A 17,442-nucleotide genomic window follows, 5' to 3' on the forward strand; every position below is an offset into this window, starting at 1 on the left:
CTCTGCAGTTGTCACTTTAATGGTTCCCAAGGAGCTTTCCTATTTAAAACCTCCATGGCTTCCCCAAATCCTACCTCGGTACCAGCTCAGACTGCCTGTCCCTGCCTGCCCCTTTTGCCCATGTGCCCTCCATGGCCTCCTGCATTAGGGCTGCCCAAGCCCTGCTACTCCCCACCCTTCAAATCATCCACCCACATCTTTTTTTCATTCTTCTGGCCCCTCCAGTCTCAATGGCCCTTCAATGCCACCTCCCCAGGAAGCTCTCCCTGCTTTGTCAGTTCACCTAGTCCTAGTGCTCAGAGCACACTTATCAGTGGCCCATTTACAGTTCCTTAAGGACAAATAGATTGTCCTTAAGGAGTTGTAAATGGATACCTGGTTATTAACATCCCCCCCCCTCCAAACACACCCCCACCCCCACCAACTTGTCTTAAGGACAGATGACTCCTTCATGCAAATGGCAGGGGCCTGAGAGGGAGGGAGGAAGGAGAAGGGTATAGATGAAATATCCAGTGTCTCCTCCCATCAGGAAGGGCTGGGGTTCCAAGGCCTTTCTTGTGATAAAGCAGTGCCCCCACCCCAGCCAGCTCAAAGGCTAGGCAAGGAACCCCCACAAAGCCAGAGTGTCAGAGGGCAGGGGTGGGGAGGGAGGGTGCGTGGATTCTGGGTCCTTACCCCTCCTCTGCCCACAGCCACCTCGGCCTGCAGGAAAGACCCAAGGGTACTCCAGGCTGAGGAAAGTGAATTCGGGGGAACAAAAGGAGGCCAAGGTCATCCAGCCAGCAGAGGTGGGTCCTGCAGCCTCTCCACCTTATGATGAAAGCAAATTCCTGGCACCCCCAGCCCTGGGGTTTCAACCCTCCCTGACCCCTAGAGAAGGCACACTTCACACCATGGGTGCTTACAGGGGGCTTCTGCCCCTGAAGCTCATCTGTGGACCCCAGAAGTTTCTTAGAGGGCTCTTAACAGTCACCTCTCTCAGCGAGCTTAAGTTTGAGGTCACACTTCCTCCAGTTTGCTTTCCTGACTCACTGCTCACCTGCCTGAAAATCGAAACAGCTCACCTACCATCCAAGTGTGCTTAAGGGATAGGTTGCCCCCCACCCAACCAACTAAGGTATGTTACTCCTGGAACCCAGACTTTGGAGAATAAGGGCAAGTCTGCATCAGTGCCCTGGAAGATATATTCTAAGGGACCAGAATGTGCCACATGTCACCACCAGGGGGAGCCATTCTGTGGCCAGGAAAATGCAGTGAGGTCTGAGGTGAAGGTCACAGCTATCAGCTGTCCCACGGGGAGGTGGCATCTCTGGGATCTTTGGCCCTGGGTTCACACTTGGCCGATAGCCCACGCACCCCCCCCCCCCCCCCCCCCGATCCAGAGGGCAGCTCCATATGTAGCCTTTTCCCTGTGTCTGGGAGTGTATATGCCTCCTTCCAGGGAACCTGGGTTAAGCTGAGAAGAGGCTCTCTGTACACTCTGTAGGAAGGCTTAAGCTGGTTAAGTGGGCAGCCCGTAGCTCCAATGCTCTCATCTCCCATTAGCCAACTGCAGCTTAGTCTTTGACCACCATGGCTACCCACCAGACCCTGCTGCCCAAGGGGCACACCTCCCCCCACAACTGGTGTCCTCAAGCCACTGTCCCCGGGAAGGATGGCTGGTCTGGAGTTCAGGATCCTCCCCTCCTCTCCTTGCCCCCAAAGAAACCAATGAAAAACTAGGCTTGAGACAGCTTTGTTAGAACAACTCAGCAAAATAAAATTCCGGTTTATTGTTGGACAACATTGTTTCACACATACATCAAACAGGCCAAAAAAAATAAACAGCAACTTCATAGACAAAAAAAGGAAAAAAAAGAAACCTTTTATCTTTGGCCTTTTTAACCATCTCATACAAACCAACTACTTATAGTACAGCTAAGTACATACACAAAAAAAGTTACTGGAATGCTCGGAATAAGATTGTTTTTTTTGTTGTTGTTTTCATTTTTTTTACAAGGTTTTTTTTCTCCTTTGAGATTATAATGAACATGGTCACACCACAAGTAAAGTCAGAAGTAGGACAGAGAACGCTCCGAAGGCTGGTTTGGTCATCCGAGATCATTAAAAATGGCTGACCCCTAACAATATGTACAAAAATATAAAATGTAAATAAAAAATACAAACAAATTTTCCTTTTTAAAGTACTTTAAGAAAAAAAGCAGGGCCTTGGAAGTTTTGGTTCTTTTTTCCTCCCCTGTTGCAAATTCACGTTGTGGTTTTGGTTGGGTAGTGGAGAGCGGTGTCATCTGCGGGTGGCGCTGCCCACCAGTGGGCGGGCGGGCAGGCGGGGACTCTCTACTCGAAGGTGACCACGTTTAGATTCTGAGACGGGAAGTGGAGGGTGAATAGGTCACGGTGGCCTTTTTTTTTTTTTAAGTTTAACTTTTCCTTTTTTGCTGTCTAGTCATCCTCATCGGTCTTCTGCTTCTTGGTGTCAACATCATCATCCTAGGAAGGGAAAAATTGTCAAGGTCCCTTTCAACTCATCAGGCCCACCCACCAACTGCCTTAGCTCCTGCTGGCAGAGTGAAGACCAGGCACAAGCAGCCCCAGAGGACTCTGGGAAGCTGGGCCCATGTTCCTTCCTGTTCCTGCTCAAAACGAGGAAAGAACCACTCAGGACCACACACCACACCAACTACAACCACTGAAATCCCACCGGCCTCTCCAGTTTTAGCGCCTCAGAACCCAACCCTCTCCCCTCCTCAAGCCAGACCAGACCCACCTCATCATCTTCAGCTGCCCGTTTGCCCGTAGCTGCCTCAGCCTCCTCATCTTCATCTCCGTCCTCTTCCTCACCTGGAGAGATCAAAGCCCAGCTAAACCTCTCTGCCTTCCTCGGCCAATCAGGGAGGATCTTGGTACCCTCCCACCCAGTGGCCACCAGAAATGGGGAGGGGGACAAGAAAACCACAGCTCCTTGGGCTATCTCCAAGTACTAGGCTTGCTAGGATTGAGTGTCCCTGATCTGACAAACTAGGCAGTCAGGGTACCCACATTGCCGGCATCTTGTCTTCAGAGGAAAGAAAGGTCAAGCAAAAGCCAGAGAAGCCAGACCTCAGTGTGTGGAGGACACTCTCCAGTGGGAGTGGGAGTGAGTGTGGTGTGTGGCACACAGCTCCACACCACTAGCCTAAAGCAAGGAGGGAGATGCCGGCTCTGAAGGTACAAGCCCCGTTGAATACGATCCATTGGACCTGCCACCCCCAGAGAGCCCCCAATCTCTCCCCATTTGCGAAAGAAGATGAGGGAAAGGTGCCCAAAAAAAGACAGACAAACCTACTCACCATCACCTTCCTCCTCCTCCTCCTCTTCCTCCCCACCTTCTTCTTCTTCTTCATCTACCTCATTGTCGGCCTCCTGCTCCCCATTTTCCTCATTCTCCTCGACAGAAAACAGACCAGCTTATTGACCAGAACAAAACGTCCCTCTGCTCCATCCCTTCTTCCAAATCTTGCCCAATGCTTCTACAGACCAGAAGACACCACTCCAAAGATGCCCCCTGAAGCTCCAAGAGATCCTGACACAGACCTGTCCAAGGCCTCGGGCCCTCCCCCCACCATGGGTAAAGCCCAAAGTCTAAGTAAGAAACCTCAGCCAGGAACTGCTAGGGGTCATGACCAAGGTGGACACTCACAGCATTTCCATTAGCAGGTGCCTCTCTCCCATTCTCCGCCTCCTCCACAACTTCCTTCTTCTCTTTTAAGTCCTTCAAAAAGGAAAAGGGAACCAATAAGTCTTTTGAGCAACCCAGGGCTGGCAAAGGGGCCCAGGCCTACAAATACGAAGGATCCAGTGCTGATCTGGGTGTCCAAAATTAAAAGTTAAACGTTACAGGTGGAGGCAGCACTGGGTGTCTGTGGTTAGGATTTTGTCCTACCTCTCAACCCTTAAAATGAAACTTTAAAATCAGGGCCCACGATGACTGTTTCCACTGCCCCTTTACTCATGCTTCTTAAGAAAAGAGCCATGTGGCACCACAGCCTGAAACCTGTCTGGCCGGGCGGACAAGCCGGGGAACACTTCACTCACACAATCACCACAGACTTGTTTCCGACCAGAGGGAGCTCCACCTCTCAAAAATCCTTCTTGGAAGACAACAGGTATGCTCCATAAATAAATAAGGTAGCGTGGGGAGGGCCCTGAGACTGCGGGAAGACTCCCCGAGGTGGACTAGCTAGCCTGGGAAGGGAATGGGAGGGAGCGAACCGGCAAAACTGGGGACGCCGCCTCACCAGCCAGAGGCCCCGCGCTCCAAGCCCTCAGTAGCCCAGGACCTGGCAAGTGCAACACTGTGGGGTTTTGTTTTCTTTTTAAAGAATCGGAATCCCGCCAAGCCCTCCATACCCGACAACTGTCCCAGGAGGCGGCACACCATTGCCTGGAAATACGCGCGGGCTCAGGCGAAGCTCTCCTGGGCCCGAGCGAGGCCCTTCCGCACTAAGAGGAGCGCCGCCCGCGGCACCGGATTTCCCTCCGGGCCTCTCTCGCCCGTCCGCGGGTCTGCTCTGTGTCCATCGGAGCGCGCCTCGCGAGGCGGACACGGCCCGGATTCCAAAGGGCAGCGCCGCCGCGGACACCCAAAAGCTCTGTAACTTTTTCCACCCAGTGCGGCAGACTCCGCCGCCATCACGAACAGGCGTCGAGCGGTCCGGGGGCGGGGGTCCGCTCAGCTGCTGTCCTGCAAACAGCCCCAGGGCACCTGCAGGCCCCTTCCTCCTGGTTCTCCCCGTCCAGACCACCGCGGACCGCGGCGCCGCCCGCTCCCGCCCCCTGGCGGCCGGAGCCCCGGGGAGCTGTGGGGGCGGGGAGGTCGCGGCGCGCAGGCGCGCACCCCCGCCCGGCGGGCTTTGCGCGCGGGCCTTTGCACGCACCGCGCGCGCGGAGCACGTGGCCCGGGGCCGCCAAGTGCGCCCCTGACCCTGGAGACCCGGCACCCGCGGGCTGCATTGGCACCGGGGAAGGCGCGCCAGTTGCTCTCCAGTTTTTCCGGGCCTCTGGACACCCCCGCCGCCTGCCCCCACCAGGCCTAGATGCGCGGGGTCTGCGTCTCTGTATTTGGCGGGCAAAGTCCTGCAGGAGGCCGCCCCGAAGTCCGCGGGGCTTTTTTACTCCCACAGCCCGAGACCGTCAGAGAAGCACTCCAGAGATATTTACTGCTCCTAGCGAGAAATCACCTCGGAGGAAAGGCAACGACCGCGTTGGAGAGGACCGACCCTCTCCTCCAAACTAGTTCCCTGCCTGGGCCCAGAGAAGGCCGGAGGGAGCCCCTGCGGAGATCCGGATCCCAAGCTCCGCTCCTCCGGGGGAGTCGTCCCTCTGGGAGAGAACCAGAGGTGACGCCAGGGACACAGGGATTAAGGAGACGCCAAGGTGACTCGCGCCTATCCCCGCAGAGGCACGAGAGACACGCGGACAAGAACCGAAGGATAAAAAAAGCGGTCCCTCCTCAAAGTGCCGTGCTCCCGCCGAGGGCGGAGACACTCCCCGGGACAGCCTGCGGGACCGACGCGGCGCGCAGGAGCGGAGCTGCGCCAAACGCGCAGGACCTCACATCCGAGGGCAGTGAATCCGCAGCACCGGGCCCCAACAGCCTCCGGCGCCCGGCTCGACCCCGTAACAAGGCAGTTACGGCCGCAGCTTTTGTTCGCCCGCGTAGCCCCGGAGCAGCCGCACATACGGTGCCCGCGGGCAGCCGCGGGGGGCGCCCATCATCGCCCCGGCGCGCCGCTCCTTCACTTTCCGTTTCCTCCCCTCCAGCGCGTGGGCTCGCCTCCTCCTCAGTCAAACCCGGTACCGCTGGAGAATTACTGAGGCCGGGCGGCCGATCCCGGCACATTCCCCCCACCCCGGACGCCCGTCCCCGACTGCCCGAGGACACCCAGGGCGGAGAAAACCTTCACACCTCCGCGGAGACAACTGACGCCGCGGCCCGCCGCCCTACTCTGCCTTATCAGAGCGTAGTCCAGATAAACCTTGTCTGACCCACTACAAGGCGCGAAACGCGGCGGCCCGGCGCCGAACAAAGAGCAGCGCCGCCGGCGGGCGCTCGCCGCGGAGCCGGCACTTTCCGCAGCCGGCCCGCGCCCGCACACGCGCCCCCCCAGCACTTCCGATTCCAAACGCGCTCGAGTTTCAAAGTTATTTCCGTGCGCCCCGCGGGCCGACGACCCCCAGACCGGCCCCTATCCTCCCGCCGCCACTCAGACGAGTCACAGACAAGTTTCGGGAGCCGTGGAGCAGCCTCCCCTTGAATCTCTCCGCCTCCGCACCCGACCCTCCGCGTCCCTGAGGGCTCCCGGCCCACTCCCCGACGGACATCACGTTTGCCCGCGGTGCTTCCCGCCCCCTCCCCCGCACGCACAAAGACTGGGCTGCCTGGGAGCCTAGACTGGGGGAAGGCGGGCTCCCCACAGAAGGGAGCAACAGCAGGCTCGGGGCACCCTGGTGCTGCGCGCCAAACACCGCTCCGGGGGTGGCGGCGCGCGGACCCCAAAGGGGCGGGCGGCGTCTAACCTCACCTTGGTGGTGATCTCGGAGCTGGTGTCCACGGCCGTGTCTGACATGATGGGCACGCCGGTGATCCGATGCAGCGAAATAAAAAGAAAGCGGGAGTTCGAGGACTCTGGCGATAAAGCTGCCGGAGTCCGCGGCGGCGGCGGCGGAGGCGCGCGGCAGAGGTGGCTGCGGCGAGCGAGGAGCCGGACACAGAACAATGCAAAGATGGCTTTTCAGAGCAGCCAGTGGGGAACTCACGCGGCGCCAGAACCTTTAATATAGATTAGTGGGCGGCGCTCGTCCTCCCTAGCCCGAATGCTATTGGCTGAAAGCAGGGAGCGGGCGCTCGCTCATTGGCTCGATTCCGAACAATGGGCAAGCATGCTTAAAGCGGCAGTGCCTTGGTGTGTCCCGCGCTGCGCAGTCGCCGGCCGTACTGTCATTCAGGGCCTGAGTTTGCTGGGTCTCGGCGGCACTAATGCTGTGGGGGAGGGGCGCGCGCTCGCCCTCGGGGCGCGCTCCCGCCGCTGTTTTGCTTGGGGCTGCTGACGCAGAAAGCCAAAGCGCGGCAAAGCTGCCCGCCCAGCCCCCCCCATCCTCACCCCTCCCCGCGGTTGCTCGGAAGGAGGGGGAGGGAAGAGGAGGCGGCGGCCGGCCCTCGCGACGGCTGCCAGCGAGGGGGAGGGGAAGGCCGGGTGCTGGGCTGTGCTCGCCCCGGGCGGTGCCCTGAATAGTGCCCGTGGAGATGCCCGCCCCCCGCGCCTTGGCACATTCCCCCATGAATTGTCCCAGCGCTAGTCGGCGGAAGCCCCACGACGAGCGATGAAGGCATGAAGCCAAGACCCGGGTACTTGGGCCGCCCCGTCCTCTGCCACGTCCACCCCCTCTGCCCAGCTCCGGGCGCCCGCAGTCTTTAGGAAGGTGACCCCGCCGCCCACTACCAGCCCTGGCGTCCGCAGCCTAAGCCAGCCGACGAGTGGGCTCCGTGCCAAGCACGCACACTCGGGGATTCGTGCATCGAGGGGACTCCAGGGCCGGTGTGGGCTCTGCCCTCGAGCAGGACAGCCCTCCGGCGTCGCACCACATAACGGTCCCCGCACTTCAGGTTTCTGGTTTGCGGCTGCCCCGAGCTGTCACTGCCGTCGCGACAGCTACTGGGATCCTTCCAGGGCCCGGCCTTCGAGTCTATTACTCTCCCACTCCACTTAAGGCTCTGCGAAGGGCACATGAACTTATTCTTTGCAGGGTTATGCATGGGGAAATAATCATCCCTTATTCAGTTGGGCTAGTCCTTGGGGGTTCCTTGAAGTTTGGGGCGCCATTTAGGGAACACGCGGAGCCCGAAGAAAGGAACCATCAAGATGCCACACTCAAGATGGCGTTGGACGCGGCAAGCGTTGCGTGACGTGGCGACCCAACCCACTCAGCCGATCGGAAAACTGTAGACTACACTCTCCTTATCACCATCTCACTTGGCTGTCGAACTAAGCAACCCGCTGTGTGGGAGAAAGGATAAGAGTAAGTGGAAAGACATTCCAGAAAAATACCTGTGCCACACACAAGATGGCGACAGATAGGGTTCATACTGGTGTTGCCAGAAGGGGGCGCCCGACACGGAAGGCGGGACTCGCGAGAAGCGAGTGCACACTGGCTGAGAGTGGCGGGCGAACACAAAGTTGACGCTTTGCGTCCTACCATTGGTTGGTTCCGCTGTCTGTCTCTTGGGGACGAGTTGGGAATTGAGAAAACCCGGAGTCTGGGATCACGGAGGAGGGACGGATGCCAAGTCCAGCAGTGCTTGAGATCCTGGGCGAGAGGAGAGACTGAGTGGGTCGCCCTTCTTGGTTTTCTTAGGTCAGGGGCCCATTCCCACCGCGAGACCCCCTTCACTGAGCTCACCCCGCCCTTGCCCGGCTGTCTCCCCAGGCCCGGGACTCCGCTGCCCAGCCAGGAGCAGGCTCGGAGTGCCGGGTCGCCATCCAGGTCTGGGCCCCCTCCCGCTCTCCCTATCCCTCGCGCGTCAGGCCCGCACCCCCGTTTACATCTGCCAGTGTGGCCGCTGGCCTGTGGGGGCTTTCCCGAGCGAATTGCCCTTTGGGGAGAGAGAGGCCCGGGCTCCCTGTCCTTTTGCCGGGAGAAACGTGGGGCAGGTGTTGGACAGGGCAGAGGCACCGCGCCACCTCCCGCTGCCTGGCGGTCGCCATCCCGTCCCGGTTACGCAGCGGCGGGGGGGGGCGCCCGCCCTGCCCCGGGGCGCCCCAATGGCTGGAGGTGGGATTCTCCCTAGGGCGGGCGCGCGCGCCAATGCAAGGGACTCGCAGTGGTGTCCCCGAGGACCACGCGTCCCAACCTTTTGTTCGGTCCGCTCCCGCCCGCAGTCAGTTGCCTTTATTGCGACGCGGACATGAGACCGCCCTTCGCCCCAAAGGAGGAAGGGTCTCCTTGGACGCTGCAGCTGCGACCCTTCCTTTGTGTCACACTATCCGATAAGTGGAGAGACTGTGAGCCATCATAAATGGGGGTAGAAGAGCGCCTTCGACCTGCGGCGCAACCATTAAACTCTGGTGATCCTGGAGGGGGTTGTTTAGTCCACAAAACCCGGATGCATTGAGAGCTTGTTCTGTGCCGCATTTAAGCAATTGAGTCTTCTTCCCTGTCTGGGTAGTGGCCTTGGGCAGTCGTCTCTGTGTCCACGGCTGAAAACTGGGCATGACTCTTCTGGATTCTGGCCATCATGGGGGGTCCCCGGGGAGTCCTGGGAGGAACTGGATGAATGTGAATTTCCCTCGGAGAACTGCTTTGCCTGACCCTGTCCCTATGCAGCTGACTTTGCTAGAAGTGGGTAAGGCAGGCTAATAATGTCCACCTGGTTCTGGAACCAGCATTTACCTTCACCGAGCACTCACTGAGTGCCTGGTATGTACATGGCAGTGAGCCTTTGGCTTGTGCTTCAAGACTTTCATTTATTCTCCACACCTTCCAAAGTAGGTAGGACAATTATAGGATTAAATTATGTAAAACTGATGTTTTTTATAGGTCCAAAACAATTGAAAATCAGCAAATTTATAGGTTTAACCTCTAAGGTGATATCACTCTCCTTGTAACAAGTCAAGAAAACAGACCAAGGGATTATACCAAGGGACTTGGAGTAACCAGGTGAATTCAGTGACCAAGTTGAGGCTAAAACCCTAGAATGGAGGAATCCGTGTAGTTAGATGAGCCATGCATCAGAAGGGGACTTGGACCTCCATCCTGCCATAGGAGTGTGGTATTTGATAGTCCATAAGTGAGCAGGTTATTTAGGCTAATCAAGAGCTTCATTCCTCCAGTGACAGGCAACCCCTTACCTCCTTTGCTGTTTCTGAACAGGTCATTCTTGCCATCCCCTATCACTTTCACTTACTGATGCATCTCTGCCCTTTGCTGCCTCTGTGGCCTTTCAAACTCACCCACCCACCCCCAAGACAAACTGGTATGCCCTGGTATCCCACATTTCCTGTCCCTGGTCTGTTTACAGCCTGAGGTGCACTGGGCTTAGGTTAGAGCTGCTCTAAGCCAGGGGACCCAGATGGCCTCCAGACAAGTTTTGTTTTTAGGGAATTTGCATTAGGGACACTGGCTGGGTTGCTTACACACTCTTAGTTGGACAACAGGCCTCTCCCGGCTGGCCTGAGGCACACACTTATTTCACTTGCCTGGCCCTGTAGGCACTTAAGTTTGCTATTCTTGCTCCTGAGCCATTTCCAACATATTCCTAATTGGTCATCTCACAATTTTGATTCCCAAAAGACCAGAAAGACTATAAATGCTGGTAAAGCTGCCTGGGTTCAAATCCCAGTCCTGCCACATGCTAGCTGTGTGAATTTGGGAGAGTTACTTCCTCACCTCTAAAAAATGGAGACGACAAAAATAGTACCTACTTTCCATGGTTATGGTGGGAACTGAACAAGTTAATATTCAGAAAGTGCTTTAAATAGGGTCTGGCACATCCAGGAAAACTGTCAGTGTTCTCAGGACTCCATTTTCCAGCTGCCATCTGTACCTGAGTGGGTTGGTTTCACAGTTTTTGCAGGACTCTGGACAAAGGAACAATGTCTTCAGCAAATTCTTCCCATACTCGGTGAGAAATGAGGGCACCGGCCTAGCTGAGTTTCTGGAAGCTTGTGAGTCGGTGCCCAACATGCTTGGCAGCCCCTCTGGCCTCAGAGGAATGACAGAGCCTGAGAGACAGCCTGCGTGGAACAGGCCTCAAAAAAATCCCGCCTTTAGAAACCAGGAGTTTCAGGCTGTGGTTTCCTTGCCCAGGCATCAGGGCCTGGGGAGCTGCCAGGGGCCTTTCAACTCTCCCGCCCTGCCGAGCCCGGGTGGGATTGTGTAAGAGCCACCCCCCACACGCCTGCTCTCTTGTGCAGCACGCCTGGGCCTGCCCGTTCTCCCTGGGAGCTGTGCCAAAAGGCCCTGATACCCACACAGGTCTGGCCACCCAAAGGCTCCTGCCTGGCAGGGAGAGGGTGGGGAACATCTCTTGAAGTTCAGGGCCTGCTCCGAACTGATGCCAAACTGGAGTCCTGGTTGGAGACGCGCTGAGGAGGCTGGGGGAGAGGTGTGTGCTGTGTACAAGGCTACTGCCATCCCCTGAGCACACTCATGCCATGGTGTCTCCGGGAATCTTCTGCCGGCCTGTGCTATTTCTTCCCTGCATCTATCGTGTGTAGTGTGTAGTGTGTGTGTGTGTGTGTGTGTGTGTGTGTGTGTGTGTGTGCGCGCGCGCGCGCGTGCACGTGCACCTATTTGCATAGCTCAAGTGGGTGTTTTGCTTAAGCTCTGGGTACCGTTTGTGAGTGCGTGGGCCCAGCATCACAGGAGCAGGTGAAGGTACTGTCTGGGGGAGCATGTGGGTGGGCACACGCCCTGCCGCCCTGCCAGAGAAAGCCTGCGAGAGCAGTGCGCCCGAAGAAAGGTTTAACAGGTATGTGACCGTGAGGAGGCATTTAACAGGGCATCTCCACACCTGTTCCTTCCTGCCACCCAGCCCCACGTGGAAGCCAACAAGACAGGAGCCAAGAGTGGGCCCCAGCTGAGGGGCTAGGTTCTCTGGGCCAGGCCAGAAATCCCAGCCCAGTTAAGCCTGAAGTTGGGAGAGGCAGGCTCTGACATCTTGAAGCTTCCTCTCTCCTCTTCTCAAACTCAAATGGGTCTTTTCTACCTTTCTTTCACCCCTGTTGGAGGAGCCTCCCCCAGTCTTGTTTGGGGGGGAGAAGGTATGAGGGGTGGAGGACCCACCACCAGCCAGGAGCTATTCACTTTTTAACACCTAAGGGGAGTACAGACAGGGTGACCAACTGTCTGGGTTGTTTCAGGAGGCAGAACTCAGTGCTACAACCAGGAAACTCCTGGACGCACCAGCAGGTGCGTTGATTACCCTGGATGGGTCCTTACTCACATGATGGTAAGGCATTTCTGAAGAAATCTGTGACGCACTGTCAGGAAGAAGGGTCCTGTAGCCCTTAATCCCAAAACAGCTTCCTGCTTGGATTCTGCTTCTCTGCCATGGAGAAGCCAGGGTGACACTGGGAGCATTTGGTTTGCACATGGCAGAGCAGAAGGATTGAGGGGCTTAGGGAAGATCACAGAGGAAGCTGGCGATGCGGGGATCAGGACCTCCCGCGCCCTCCCGGGAGGGCTCACAGCTGCCATGTGCAGTGATGGTTGTGAGCACAGGAATCTGTTGGCTTCCAGATCCAGGTGGGAGGGAGGGTCTCTAGAACTAGGGGAGGAGATTTCTCAGGCTCCTTTAAAAAAAATGTTCTCTCCTCCCAGAGGTTTTCTGAGAATTTCACAGGGGAAAAAAAGTGAGGCTCTCACGTGGGCAATTCTATAGGAAAATCTCAAAACAGGAGGAAACATTATCCCAGAACTCAAACCTCCCCAGGGAAGGGAAAGAAAGGTGGCAGCACCTTTCCTAGGGAAGTTCGAGCTCCACGTGCATTTAAAGCCTGAGAGGAAAGCCAGAGCTGCCGCACCTGAACTGGGAGCCCCCAATGCCTCCTCAGCTGCAGCATGTTCTCAACGTGCTGCGTCGTGGCCAGGCCTGGAATTGTGACTCTTTGCTGGCTCTTAGCAGCTTTCTCCAGGGCAGGCCATTCTCTCTTGCCACTTAGGTGCTTGACGAGTGTTACCTCAGGAGCATAGGCCAGGCACCTCCCCATCCACCTGGCTGCTGGCAAGGCCTCGGTTTTCCCGAACTCGCTAAGCAGAGGGAAGAATGCGGCCCGGGTCCCAGGGAGAGAACAGCATGGCTGTTGGTCCCCACGCCATCCTGCATTGTTCACAGGGCCACAGCGCTCTGGGGTGCAAAGTCCTTGGCCAAGACATGGTTTTGAGACCCCCCTGAAGTATTTATCACCTTGGTAGAAACCAGTCTCCTCTTGGGCCATATGTGATAGGTTGGAGGTTTCCTCAGTTAAGATTTTCAGGATGATAAAATGTATTCCAGAATGTTCTTCAGAAGTCACCACTATTATTAAACAAGGAGCATTCATGATACAAGTAAAATGTGTTCTGAATACCTGAAGAAACAAATAAAAGGGAAATTAGAAATTAATGATTAATGTTAATAAGTGAGCCTGCATGAAATGAAACAGCTCTCAAAGCAGGGAAGGATGAGCATTAAGAAATGTCCTTAACTGAGAACCCCAGTTTCTGGTCACTGAAAGCTTTCAGCTTCGTGGAAGGCTGTCACATGGCAGTGGTGGCAGTTCTCCATGATTTCTCTCTTCAGTCCCACTTCTCTTCCTCACAGGGCCACCAGCAGGAGCAGAGTGCGCCAGGGACTGGAGGACCACTCCTAGGCTTGATGGATGCTGGTTCTAGGCAAGTCTCTTTACCTCCTCACCTTGTTCCCATCATTTGGGCTGAAATGAGAGGGGATTTCTGGGCATATTGTGCAAGTGCTCCCCTCCCTGCAGGCTGGGGGTGGCAGGTGCATGTCTGGTTGGGTCCCCACTCAGTGTGGCCCTGTGCCTTATACATCTGGCTACACTTCATCAAGAAATGACCATTCAGTTGCTCTGAATCAAATGGAATTGGGCCTGACGTTCCACTGAGCCAGCCCCAATCCTGGTGCTAACGCCTGCTTCGTACCAAAGGAGAAGAGAAAAATTGAACACACTTCAAACAGTTAGGGCAAGCACCCCTGCAGATGGAGAGGATGGGAAAGAGCCCCATTCTACAGGTGAAGACATTGGGACCCAGAATAGGAGCCTGATTTGCCAGCAGAGTGGCCCCTGGCCAGGAATAGAGCCCCCTTGGCCCTGGCTGCCAGGGCTCCATGCCACCTACCCTCCCTCTCAATGAATGACTGGGGCCCCGGCTGACACCAGCTCTAAAAATTCAAATGCCAGGGCAGAGCAGAGGGGTTAGGGGTGCTTCCTGGAGCAAGTGGGGCTTGGTAAGAGCCTGAAGTCAGGGGAAGATGTAAGGGAGAGAACAGGGGCGAGAGAGTCTGGGCAGCTCCAACATAGAGACCAGCCAGGCAGGCACATGAACAAAAAAGTGGGGCAGGAGGGTCAGAGGAAAGAGGGTGCTTCTGAAACCTGCCTTGCTCCAATCAAGCAGAGACATTCCAAGTGTGCCCTTCCACCTTAGGGCATGACTACTGGGCTAGAATCCTGAAGACCTGCCGCACCAGGGCCCAAGTGAGTGACACAGCTGCAACCCCAGCATGTTGAGGTGTAAGCGGTAGACAGGCCATGTGAGAAAAGCAGCTCCTGCTTACTGAATAAAGTCTGGGCCAGACATTGTTCTGAATTCTAGACCCACAGTAACTCACTCAGTCTTCTGAGGCTTGTCATCCCCACCTCACAAAAGAGGACACTGAGGCACAGAGTGGGTGGGTGTTACCCAAAGTACATGGCAGAGCTGGGCTTTAAAACCAGGTGCATATAGGGAAAGAATTTTAAAAAGAGTGGATATATGTATAACTGATTCACCTTGCTGTACAGCAGAAACTAACACAACATTGTAAATCAACTATTCTCCAATAAAAATTTTAAAAAGATAGAATACAAGCTCTCTCTCACGTGCTCTCTCTCTCTCTCTCTGTTTCAAAGGGAAAAGTCATTGGTCACAAGTAATCCTACCCCCATCAGCGTGCGCCCACCCCCACCTCTTTGAACAGGGTGGACAGGATCCTGGGCTTTCCTCTATCAATTGGTAAGGAGTTTATTTTCACCAGCTGAGGCGCTTATCCCCCAGCAGATGCCTCTCAGGTTGCAGAAGGGGCAGAGAGGCCTTCCCAGATGAGTGCTTTCTGGTTATGAGGCAAGATTCTTTCTGGTGGGATATGATGACCTGGGGAGAACGGCATTTTGCAACTGTTTGTTGCCAAGGGTTCACCAGAAAGTTAGCCTACTGAAAACTAAATACTCCCAGGCTGTTCCATTGAGCTTTTTCGTGACATCAGTAGACAATTGGCAACAATGCCTTAAACATTTTTCCAGGCTACCATTGACCATGGCCTTGCTCTGGGCTGTGGAAATACAACATTGCACAATGTTCCTTTTATAGCGACCCACAGGACAAATTCCTCTCAGGCCTCAGCACTAGCAGGGCAGTGTAGTCTGGTGGTTAGAAGCGCAAACTCCAGGTCCCGCTGCTGTCCTCTTTGGGGGAGGTGGGGCAAGAGCCCATCAGACCAGGGTTCCTCACTGGCCTCTGTGGCTTAGCATGCGCCCTTGGGCACAATTTAACCTCCGTGAGCTTTGGTTTTCTCACGTGTAAAATGGGAATCAGTTATACCCTCCTAAGACTTCTGCTGGGGAATTCCCTGGTAGTCCAGTGGTTAGGACGCCTCCCTTTCACTGCTGAGGGTGCCACCAAAAAAAAAAAAAGACTTCTCCCAAATAACTTGCTTCGGTTTTTCTTTAAAGACCCTCTGTGTCTTGTAACTAAGCATATTTCCCTCTCTGTCTGGGCTGTCAGAGCCCAGCCCCATCTTGGGGCACTTCTGGGCTCTGGAGCACACCCCAAGGTTGATGGCACTGACCCTACCCCCTCTTACTTCCTACCCTATTTTCCCTTAGCCCAACTTCAGTGACTTTTTTTTTCTGTTGGCCTTTAAGTATTTCTATGAACTCTAGAACCAAGGCCTAAATTAATTAACCTGATAATTAACTAAACAGGCTAGAGCCCTTTATACCAAGCACTTTCTCTCAGGTTATGCCGTTTAAGCCTCACACCAATTCAGGTAGGTGCCCCATTTTACAGAAAAGGAAATGGAGGCCCCCGGAGGGAACTGGCGGGGTGGAGACAGGTCATTCCACACCACCCCAGCTGCCCAGCGCTGGCCTCCCTCGGGCCCTGCCCTGGCTCCATGAGTGGCTGTCCCCGACTCTCCCAGCCCTTCCCAGCACCCCACCTGCCCTGACATGGCTGGGTGAGTCTACTCCCTGCCCCCCCACTTCCCTTCCATCCCACTCCATTTTTCTGTTACCATTCTCTTGTCTTTTGGAGGACTTTCCAAGAAATGGTAAAATTCGTTACATTATTTAAGGATGAGTGAAAAATCAGCCACCCCTCTCCATGGCCCCCTCAATGGTACTTACACCAAATAATTCAGATTTGGCTCTTTCCTCATGTGACAGGAGTATCCCAAATGTTGGCATGCTGTTCAGCCCAAGGAAGTGTGGTCCAGCCCTCCCAGGAACGAGCTGCAGGAGCTCAGAATACAGGAGCCACCCACAGCCTCCCTGCCCCTTTCCTGGCACTGTCAACCTGGATGTTCCCTGGCTGAGCCTGGACTGGTCCCTCAGAGAACCCAAAGGCAGGCTAGGAAGAGCCACCACCCCGCCTGGCGCCCCCTCCCTCCCTGAACTGGCTCCCTGGGGAAGGCGCAGGACGCTGAGGGCCTCACAAATTCCCAGTGAGATGCGGAGGGGACACTCTTCAAATCCCCAGCTGCAGACTGAGGCTCAGAGCCTTCGAGTCCAGCTGCGCACCTGAAGCCCCGGATGTGCCTGCGTGGGCCTGGAGTTGCGCTGGGGTCAGATGGAGAGAGCTGAACTGCTCCTGAAATATGGGGAGAGGGATCTGAGCTCTTCCAGGACACTGGGCAGCGGTCACGTTGTTCACATCTCAATAGAAAGCAACCCGCAACTTAGAGTCTGTTGGTAACTGTTATTATTACTTGGTAGTAACTTCTCAGCACACAAAGCTCGTGATTTGTTGCCTTTGAAGAAACTGTGGCAGAGCAGTTGGTGTTATTAGCCCCAAGGTCACCCAGCTCTGCCCTGAAAGCTCTGATCCCTGCCCTCAGGTCCCCCTCCCAGGGGACCTCAGTCTTTATCTGTCCATGGTGGCTGCGCCCGTGTGTAAGTCATCCAGGAGCCAGGGCTGCCTGCCACCTCCCGGCTGCCGGAAGCTATAGGAGGCAGAGGGGCCAGTAGGAAAGGCCAGGAAAGAGCCAAATGTCACAGCCTGAAATCCCAGAAATAGAGTCAGGGAGCCCCAACCCTGGTGACTTACCTGTGGGCTCCCGGTAGGTGGGGGAGCCTGCCTTGCCTATCAAGACAGAAGCACTGAGTGAGAATGGCAGCCAGGGGCAGGCCTGGTGCTGGCCTGGAAACCCTCGGCAGACAGGCACACAGCAGCCACACCCCTGGCCTTGGCCCAGCTTCTCTTCTTTGGACCAGGCCCCATCCCAGTCCTTCCACCTCCCGATTATGGGTGTGCACGTGCCTTGGAAGTGCAACTGTGAACACACAGCCATGTCTGAAGACATGTTTTGTGAGTATGAGCCAGTCATGTGTGTCCATGCATGTGCAGACATGAGCATGTGTCTGCAGTGTTTGCAGTGATGCAAGCATCCCTCCCACCTAAGGGCTGGAGCACAAAGCCGGTCTC

The 17,442-nt window shown here is 55.8% G+C and overlaps 1 protein-coding gene and 1 long non-coding RNA gene across 3 annotated transcripts; both read right to left on the reverse strand.

Moving 5' to 3' along the window:
- Nucleotides 1-1,734: 1,734 nt before the first annotated feature.
- Nucleotides 1,735-6,696, reverse strand: PTMA (prothymosin alpha). 2 transcript variants are annotated; one of them, XM_057745659.1, is made up of 5 exons: nt 6,564-6,696; nt 3,680-3,751; nt 3,330-3,423; nt 2,768-2,841; nt 1,735-2,490 (listed from the first exon to the last, which is right to left on the reverse strand). In XM_057745659.1, exons 1-5 carry the CDS (start codon nt 6,606-6,608, stop codon nt 2,443-2,445), a joined length of 333 nt encoding a protein of 110 aa, XP_057601642.1. In that variant the 5' UTR covers nt 6,609-6,696; the 3' UTR covers nt 1,735-2,442. The 2 variants fall into 2 exon arrangements, with proteins under 2 accessions (XP_057601642.1, XP_057601641.1); XM_057745658.1 differs by having other exon boundaries at nt 3,330-3,426.
- Nucleotides 6,697-11,297: 4,601 nt separating this feature from the next.
- LOC130858724 (uncharacterized) lies at nt 11,298-17,171 on the reverse strand. Its single transcript, XR_009055102.1, has 3 exons — nt 17,065-17,171; nt 13,228-13,454; nt 11,298-13,109 (listed from the first exon to the last, which is right to left on the reverse strand). It is a non-coding gene; the product is annotated as an uncharacterized LOC130858724 (long non-coding RNA).
- Between the last annotated feature and the right edge of the window lie 271 nt (nt 17,172-17,442).

Source organism: Hippopotamus amphibius, chromosome 8 (assembly GCF_030028045.1).
Source record: "Hippopotamus amphibius kiboko isolate mHipAmp2 chromosome 8, mHipAmp2.hap2, whole genome shotgun sequence".
Lineage (NCBI taxonomy): Eukaryota > Metazoa > Chordata > Mammalia > Artiodactyla > Hippopotamidae > Hippopotamus > Hippopotamus amphibius.